The sequence below is a fragment of the Micropterus salmoides genome, unplaced genomic scaffold, assembly GCF_014851395.1.
Source record: "Micropterus salmoides isolate LMB-PRFRI ecotype aquatic unplaced genomic scaffold, ASM1485139v1 Ms_hic_scaffold_1909, whole genome shotgun sequence".
NCBI classification, from domain to species: domain Eukaryota; kingdom Metazoa; phylum Chordata; class Actinopteri; order Centrarchiformes; family Centrarchidae; genus Micropterus; species Micropterus salmoides.
Genome location: NW_024041050.1, coordinates 777 through 10,058, shown reverse-complemented (window position 1 = coordinate 10,058; position 9,282 = coordinate 777). Strand labels below are relative to the sequence as shown.

The following is a 9,282-nucleotide window of genomic DNA, read 5'->3' as shown; positions in this document are numbered from 1 at the left end:
AACTTCCTGTGTCATGGCGAAGACTTGATCTCTGACGCCACGCCACGGACACACCCATTGACGAAAACTCGCAAATAGCACAACTTTTCATCTTCAATGCCTTTAGAAGGCACAGCACAAATTTGAAGTCGGTCGGACTAAATCCCTAGGAGGAGTTCGTTAAAGTACGAAGTGTGTAAATCATCCAAAATTTGACGTAAAATTCAAAATGGCCGACTTCCTGTTGATTTTAGGGCATCGCTCCAAGAGGCTTTTTTGTGCGTCTGGACAAGATACACGTACCACAGAAAATTCGTGCACGTAGGAAACGTGCGGCGGGGGCTGCTTCGTTAAAAGTCACTTCCTGTTGCCAGCAGGTGGCGCTATGACTGTCTGTGAATGTCAGCATGTACATGTGTTCAGGGCGGGACTCTCATCCTACATGTACAGTTTGGTCCAGATGTGAGCATGTACACTGAAGTTACGACAACTTCCGTGTCATGGCGAAGAGTTGATCTTTGACGCCACGCCACGGACACGCCCATTGACGAAAACTTGCAAATAGCACAACTTTTCATCTTCAATGCCTTTAGAAGGCACAGCACAAATTTGAGGTCGGTCGGACTAAATCCCTAGGAGGAGTTCGTTAAAGTACGAAGTGTGTAAATCATCCAAAATTTGACGTAAAATTCAAAATGGCCGACTTCCTGTTGATTTTAGGGCATCGCTCCAAGAGGCTTTTTTGTGCGTCTGGACAAGATACACGTACCACAGAAAATTCGTGCACGTAGGTAAACGTGCGGCGGGGGCTGCTTCGTTAAAAGTCACTTCCTGTTGCCAGCAGGTGGCGCTATGACTGTGTGAATGTCAGCATGTACATGTGTTCAGGGCGGGACTCTCATCCTACATGTACAGTTTGGTCCAGATGTGAGCATGTACACTGAAGTTACGACAACTTCCGTGTCATGGCGAAGAGCTGATCTTTGACGCCACGCCACGGACACGCCCATTGACGAAAACTTGCAAATAGCACAACTTTTCATCTTCAATGCCTTTAGAAGGCACAGCACAAATTTGAGGTCGGTCGGACTAAATCCCTAGGAGGAGTTCGTTAAAGTACGAAGTGTGTAAATCATCCAAAATTTGACGTAAAATTCAAAATGGCCGACTTCCTGTGTTTAGGCTATGGCTCCAAGAGCTTTTTTGTGCGTCTGGACAAGATACACGTACCACAGAAAATTCGTGCACGTAGGTGAAACGTGCGGCGGGGGCTGCTTCGTTAAAGGTCACTTTCTGTTGCCAGCAGGTGGCGCTATGACTGTGGGTGAATGTCGGCATGTACATGTGTTCAGGGCGGGACTCTCATCCTAGATGTACAGTTTGGTCCAGATGTGAGCATGTACACTGAAGTTACAACAACTTCCTGTTTCATTGCGAATCATCGACGCCACGGACACGCCCATTGACGAAAACGCGCAAATAGCACAACTTTTCATCGTCAATGCCTTTAGAAGGCACAGCAGAAATTTGACGTCGATCCGACTAAATCCCTAGGAGGAGTTCGTTAAAGTACGAAGTGTGTAAATCATCCAAAAATGGCCATAAAATTCAAAATGGCCGACTTCCTGTTGACTTTAGGCTATGGGTTCTTGAGGCTTTTTTGTGCGTCTTGATACGATACATGTCCCCAGAAAATTTCGTACATGTAGGTTGAACGTGAACGAGGGGCTAATCATTTCCAATTTTAGGTGGCGCTAGCGAGTCATTTTGCCACGCCCATGTGCGAAACTTGTAGAATACGAAATTTTTCACCGGTTCTGACATGTTTGCAAATTTTGGTGAGTTTTCGAGTATGTTTAGGCCATGTCATTTGGGCCTACTTTGCAGAAAAAAAAAAAAAAAAAAAAAATATATATATAATCCGAGCAATTCAATAGGGACCTCGCACGGTCGTGCTCGGGCCCTAATAATCCGAGCAAATTCAATAGGGACCTCGCACGGTCGTGCTCGGGCCCAAAAATAATCCGAGCAAATTCAATAGGGACCTCACACGGTCGTGCTCGGGCCCTAATTTATGGGTCCTTGGAGCAACATAATCAATATTAATTCAAATTTCACTTTGCTTTGTTCTTCTGGAAGAGACCAAGATTAGACCACTTGTTCAATCAGCCAGAATTTGCAAACTAAGACTCTGGTTCGCCGGTTTACTTGTTTTGCTAAAATTGGCACATTCCATGTTTGATTAACAAGCATCTGACACATGGTCCTGGAGACTTATCGGAATCACTTCACCACCCAGCCAAGCATATTGTATTTGATTAACTGAAACTAATAAAATGGTAGGAAAAATTGTACCTTTACCGCTTGTGGCGTCCTCCTAGAGGGCAAAACATAAACAGCTAAAGTCATAAACATTTTATTTAAGTTTAATTAACTCATGATTTTCTGGTTTTCTCCTCATTTTTCTCACAGCCTGGATGTGTGAATACAACGGAAGTCGACATAAAGAAGTCCTCCAGAATGAAAAACCCTCACAAAACCAGAAAGGTACAGTGCAACTTCCCACTGATACATATTTTTTTTAAGGTCAGGGTTGACACACACTGTAACAGACATGAACAGACAAGCTTGTTGTTCCTTGCTGTGCTTGTCAGCAGCTGCAAGGCTACTACTATTGATAGTTATATTTATGTTTTTTGTTGTCTCAGTCTGTGTATGGGCTGCAAAACGATATCCGTACACACAGCCCAACCCACACCCCCGCCCCAGAGGCCAAGCAGCCTACAGAAGAAGAACTGCAGGAACAGGTAAGACCTGCAGATGGCACTCTACTATTGAAGAATTTTCATCTGTTACTTTATATTTACATCATTTTTGGTATGCAAATAATTGTATTGAAAATCAGTTTAGTAAAATGATGATATGTTCATACTGAACACAAAGTAGTACAGAGTTTAAAATTCTCAAATATCATCCAGCTGGTATGCAAATATACTTTCAAACCAACAATTCCTTGTGAATTCATGGAGATTGATTGCTAATGCTAATTGTTCACTGCTATGGTTTCAGATCACCTATTGGCAATTGCAATTAGACAGGCATCGACTGAAAATGTCCAAAGTGGCGGAGAGGTGAGTGATGTTCTTTGTGTCTTTATTCAATTTAGCCATTGATCTGTTTATTGAGCCTTTAAATGGCCTAACATGGTGTGGAATTAAGCTACGATGACCTTGAGGAGTGATTGGGCCCGGACAATGCCTACAGTGAGTGTCAGCACTGATAATGCCAGATACTGGATGTCACATAAAGTGTCGATTTGTCCAAAAAAAGAGAGGTACGGAAGCCCTGAGAGGAAAGTGGAAAAAAAACATTCTAGTGATCCATTTTTTGGGATCTAAATTTGTATTCTCTCCTGTGTATATGACTTAAGAACACATGAAAAAACATTTTGACAGGCGAACAAAAATACGTTTTGCCAGGATAATTTATCGAAGTAGCTTAAACATTGTTTTTCATCTGTGAAACAGGTGAGGAAAGTACAGCACTACCCCATGTTCTAAATAGGACTAAAAGCATTTATGTTTTCTTCCAGATGAGTTTTAATTTCTCCATGCACTCTAACTAAAAGTTATGTAACATTACTGTTATGTCTAGAAATCTGCGCTTTACCTGGGCAAAAACATGAATGCTTTTAGTTCTATTTAGAAAATGGGGTAGTGGTGCACTTGACTTCACTATTTATTACAACAAAAACACTTCTTTCACAGATAATATAAGGAAAGGAACTTAGACAGAAAATAATCCTGACAAAAAAAAAAATTCACCTGTTATTAAGGTATAAACACAGGACAAAAACGACTCTGATCAGACTTTTTTTCTCACTTGCCTCTCAGAGCTTCTGTACAGAGATACATCCAGCAACAAGTTCTCTGTCCAAATACTGGGTCAATCCCTCTAGTCAGACTCTACCTTAATTTGAATTTGAAGTATTTGCTTTCAAGAGGAAATTTCACTTCTCCTTTTACCAATTAAAGCTTACAATTAAACAACTAAGTCATATTCACTCACAGAAAGGTATGGCACATAATTACACCAGACGTGGTAACTTGATTATAATATATGTGAGATTTCCATCAGTGATACAGATTGATGTAAGTCATATGTTCTCTGTTTTTTCTCCTCAACAAACAGTTTGCTGGGCTACACAGAGCAGTATGTTGAATATGACCCCTTCCTCACGCCTTCAGATCCATCTAACCCCTGGATCTCAGATGACGCTACACTCTGGGAGCTCGAAGCCAGGTGGGTAAATGAACAAAACAGATATTTAGATGGATACACAGGTTGATATGTGTTTACATTTTATTCTATGTTTTGTTGCACACATATTTCATTTGTGAAAGATAGGTTGTATTTTTGTGTGTTCTCCAGTAAGGAGCCAGGCCAGCAGAGGGTAAAGAGGTGGGCTTTTGGCATCGATGAGGTTCTCAAAGATCCTGTGGGGAGAGAGCAGTTCCTCAAGTTCCTAGAGTCTGAGTTCAGCTCAGAGAATCTCAGGTACACAGTGAAATAGACACCAATCTCCGAGCGCTGACTCACACACACACACACACACACACACACACCATACTTGTTTTTTGTTACTTATGAGAACATTGTTTTGCCTGAAATAATATTAAAGCCTCTATCTGTATTTTTGACAACTTATATGAAGAATATTCACATGCATGACTAGATAGTTTGACTTACATCCAGATGAAATAGCGTTTTGTTTTCAGCTGATTATAATTAAAAATATCGGACTGTTTTACTGTCATGTGTACTCCGAAGTGATGTAAATAAACCTTTTACGTCATCATAAAACTAAAACCTAGATATAGTTATTAGGTCAGTCTGTGTATTAAAACACCTGACAACAGTGGTGGAAGAAGTACTTAGACCTTTTACCTAAGTAAAAGTAGTATTACAGCAATGTTAAAATAATCCAAGTAAAAGTCCTGCATTCAAAATAGACAAGAGTAAAAATACAGAAGTATAATAACCTAAATGTATTTAAGTATGAAAAGTAAAAAGTAGTCACTATGGTTTATGGCCACTTTCAGAGTGTTAGAATAATCTAACATTAACATGTAACATTGATTTTAATGTTATGATTGTTTGAGGCAGAACTCATTTTAACTACTTCCCACATGGGTCCCCAAGATGTGACTGTGTGAACAGATATTGGCCACAGTGTCATTAATACAAGCAGATTGTACTGGATAATAACTAATAACTAACTAATAATAACTAATAATTTTTCTGTGATTCTCTGATGATAAGAGACATCATCAATCTCAATAGTAGCTCACTTGATTGTGTTTTTACACCCTGTACAAGTGCTTGCTTAATTATTGGTACATTTCATGTCAGCAACAACTTGGAAGCTAACAACTATTACTGTTGTTACTGCTGCTGTTGCTTTTTCCTATGTATAAGAAGTAACCTACAGTAATATTGTATCATCAAAGCAGAGTGAGCTGGTGGATGCAGCATTTTTTCATAAATATGCACAACTGTAGCTGTGGCTGGAATTACACAGGTGGGCAGGAAAATTATGTTAATCTGTTTATTCACGAATACCGCAGAGTATCAAAGGTGCATGCTAACAGCTAAATATGAATGTGCAGGATAGCCCCTCTGCTCCCTCTGATGGTACATGTCTGTATTGTTTCTGCCCAAAGCAGATAATGTGGTCTATAATGTGGTTTGATTAAATTATCATTTAATCTCTCAGGCAGTTGAGCGTATATTAACGCTCCACTAATTGAAAAGATATAGATTATTAACAAAAAGCATGCTGCTATTCATGGACATAATAACCCTATAAACCTTAACTTGTCCTCTCTGCTGAGGTGTCCACCAGTAAACACACACTAAAATTCTTACCATGAATCTTATCTCATTTGTAATAATAAGATGATGGACCAAATTTGTTAATGTAATATGTGTAAAATAGAATCGGATGCTCTTCACTGGAATTTTTGAATTATTATTGGAGATTATTTTCTGAACCATAATGAATGCATATCAAGAGACTTTGTTGGCAGCATTTTAAACCTGAATGTGAACCCTAAGGCAAATTACCTTTTACGTTTGTTTACATAAAGATGTAATTTGTGGACTATGCTGTCTGACTTCTGACTTTGAAAAATATGACATTGTAAATGGACAATACCCAGGGATGGTACCAGTGTGGATCTGACTACCTTATCCTTGCTAACTTTTATGCCAATTTCTGTTTGACATAGTTTACTACTAGCTATACCACTTCCAATTTGCGGTCCAGAACTACTGTATTAAGCACCTATCTTACTGTTAACTTTGGTCTGTAGGTTCTGGCTAGCTGTCCAGGAACTAAAGAAACGTCCCATCAGAGAAGTTCCAACTCGGGTTCAAGAGATCTGGCAGGAGTTTCTGGCCCCTGGAGCGCCCAGTGCCATCAACGTTGACTCCAAGAGCTACGACAAAACCACCCAGAATGTCAAAGATCCTGGACGCTATGCCTTCGAGGATGCACAGGTGCAAATGATACAAATACATTTAATTACATTTCTGTAGTTGTTTGTGTTATGTACAATTTTACACTGCACATAAGTATAGTGTAAGTGACACAAAAGCAGCGTCATAACTCCTGGCAATATGTGAATCACAGCTTTGTTTTGGTGGTCAGTATAGCATTTTATTGTTTTTATGCAGCACAATGTGTTGATCATGTTTCTGATGCTTTTATAAATTTCTTTCACATTATGTGTCTCTACAACAGGAACACATCTACAAGTTGATGAAGAGTGATTCTTACAGCCGTTTCATCCGTTCCAGTGCCTACCAAGAGTTATTACAGGCCAAGAAGAAGGTTAAAAAAACCTTATAGCCTTTAATGTTTAAGCTTGAAAATAAGATGAGACGCAGAGAAGTACATGTAGATGACGGTGCAAGCTTACAACCTTTGTTGTTGTTTGTACATACACTGATGATGCAGTCTCTTGGTGATGTTAAAACCTTCCCCCATGGCACCCACAGTCACACCTTTTCAAAGTCTATTAAATCACACTTTAAACCCATTTCCAGTAATCCATTCACATACAAAACAAGCATGGAAGTTGCTGTTGCACTCACCTGTAGTGACATATTTTCTGCTACAGGCGCCGGTTTGATATAATTGTACTCACTCAAGTGTATACAGATATCTTTGACCACTAAGGGGCAGAAAATCATTGTAGATTTAGAACAACACCTGCATCCAAATGCAGTTCTGTTTCTATTCCTTTTGGTTGTGGTTTGGTCTCCATTAACTCCTAAACAAAAGCTAGTCTGTCTTGAGCTGCAGAGTTAGATGGCACTCCAGGCAACTCCTTTAAATTACATGTAGTCATTTGTGTCATATTGCTTAGTGTAGGTTTAACTATATGTCTCCTACAAAATATACTATACTGTATCTGAAAGTGATATAAAATTCCTGAATACAGCGGTGTGTGGTAGAATTGCTTAAAAGTGCAAAACAGGTCAAACCAAAGAACATGTCAAACAAAATGGCACCTGCATGCCAGCAATATCAATGAGAGAGAGTGACTACAACGTATTAATAGAGTCTGCTTCAGGTGTGGATGATGGAGTAGGTGATCAGGATTCTTGACAGGCTTGTAGAAACCATTATGAATAGCAGAGCCACAGAGACTATCATAACATGATTGATAATTCAGAATTATACAGGTATATCCATGTGCTTAAAATCTGCACTGTCTCACACCTCCTACATTTTCTCTGCTTGTCATTCTGACAAAGATGATTTTAATATTATAGCTAGAGTTTTGTTTTTATAAAATGCTTGGCTTTCAATAGCTTTATAATGATGGCAGAGAACTCGTTCTCTATTGTGTTTTTGAGGTAGTCTGAATGGAAAGCTCTTGTCTATCTAGCTTACAAATTGTTATACTCTACATATTATGATTTATGTATGAATCATTTGCATGGTAAACTTACTTCATTTAAAGTGTCTTTTTTGTTCCCTTAGAAAAGTAAGAACTTGTTCTGAAGGCTCTTGATTCCAGGTAATGTCCAGTGCAAAATGATGCATACTGTACTTGTCATTTAGTTATTGTATTGTAATGGCCAATCATTGTAGATATCTTGTCACAGCCACTATTTTTAGAACCATTTCAGGTTTTAAATACACATACTATACGTAATGTTACAATTACATTCAGCTCAAACCTTAAATTTGCACAGTGCATGCAATAACATTCCAGCACCATGTCCATGGCTGATCATTTTGTTATTAAACCCAAATTTAAATGTATTTATTGTCTTTCATTCCCACTTACATATTTAACTCAATCTCTCTTCTCACACAGGGGAAACCACTGACATCCAAGAGGCTGACCAGTCGTGTGCCATCATGCTAAAATCAATGCCATCTCTCTCTCTGGGACATGGAGAGGGGGACCATCTCATCTCTTCGTCATCATTGTCTGTTCATCCACTCTTGGCTCAGCTGGGCAATGAGCCGGGCCGTCTGTTTGTCTGTTGTCCACCGGATGTTGCATGTCCATGGAGAGGAGGTTCCTTCTTCTCTCTCCTCTTACAGTTCCTGATAAATTTCCAGTATTCTCAGAAAGGAGGCACTGCTGGACTTGTGAGGACACTGACTGGTGAGATGAAAAATATCAGATCCAGTGTTCCAGTTCCTTCTATCATAACAGCTGGATCGGAGCCCCCTCTCTCACTTCCAGCTGAAACAAATGATGTCAGAGAGAAAAAAACACATAGAAAAGATATATAAAATGACAACTTAAACTGATAAATCTAACCAATGTCATTGCTTTACATGATCTGAGGTCACAGATACTTTGTCACGCTATGGGAAGTGTTGTGCAGAATGAATATACTATATATATATAGATATATACATATATATTATGATTATTATGATTATTTATTGTGCATTTATTTTGCTTTGCATAATTTTATTCACTACAACAATTAGCACATATGGTTTTCATTGCACTTGTATAGTCACATTGAAAATTACAAAAATGCTGTCTCCTGTCTTATGTAGAACATAATTCTTTGTATTCTCTCCTGCATTTATTTTTATACCATATTTAAAGACACTTTACTTATTGTATTATTAAAGTTGGCCCTCTATCTGTTACTATGACCTGGGGTTGGATTATTTGAACTATGCATACACAAAGTGTCGCATTAGCTGTGAAGATTTAGGGTAGCATTCATTCTGCAGGATTAAAACAATCTCAAGAACAG

General features: G+C 38.9%; 1 protein-coding gene across 1 annotated transcript; it reads left to right on the top strand.

Moving 5' to 3' along the window:
* Nucleotides 1–2,456: 2,456 nt before the first annotated feature.
* On the top strand, nt 2,457–9,081 carry LOC119911145 (regulator of G-protein signaling 7-like). Its single transcript, XM_038729957.1, has 9 exons — nt 2,457–2,526; nt 2,688–2,786; nt 3,049–3,110; nt 4,171–4,281; nt 4,411–4,536; nt 6,354–6,540; nt 6,785–6,874; nt 8,033–8,069; nt 8,373–9,081. Exons 1-8 carry the CDS (start codon nt 2,500–2,502, stop codon nt 8,051–8,053), a joined length of 723 nt encoding a protein of 240 aa, XP_038585885.1. The 5' UTR covers nt 2,457–2,499; the 3' UTR covers nt 8,054–8,069; nt 8,373–9,081.
* Nucleotides 9,082–9,282: the final 201 nt, after the last annotated feature.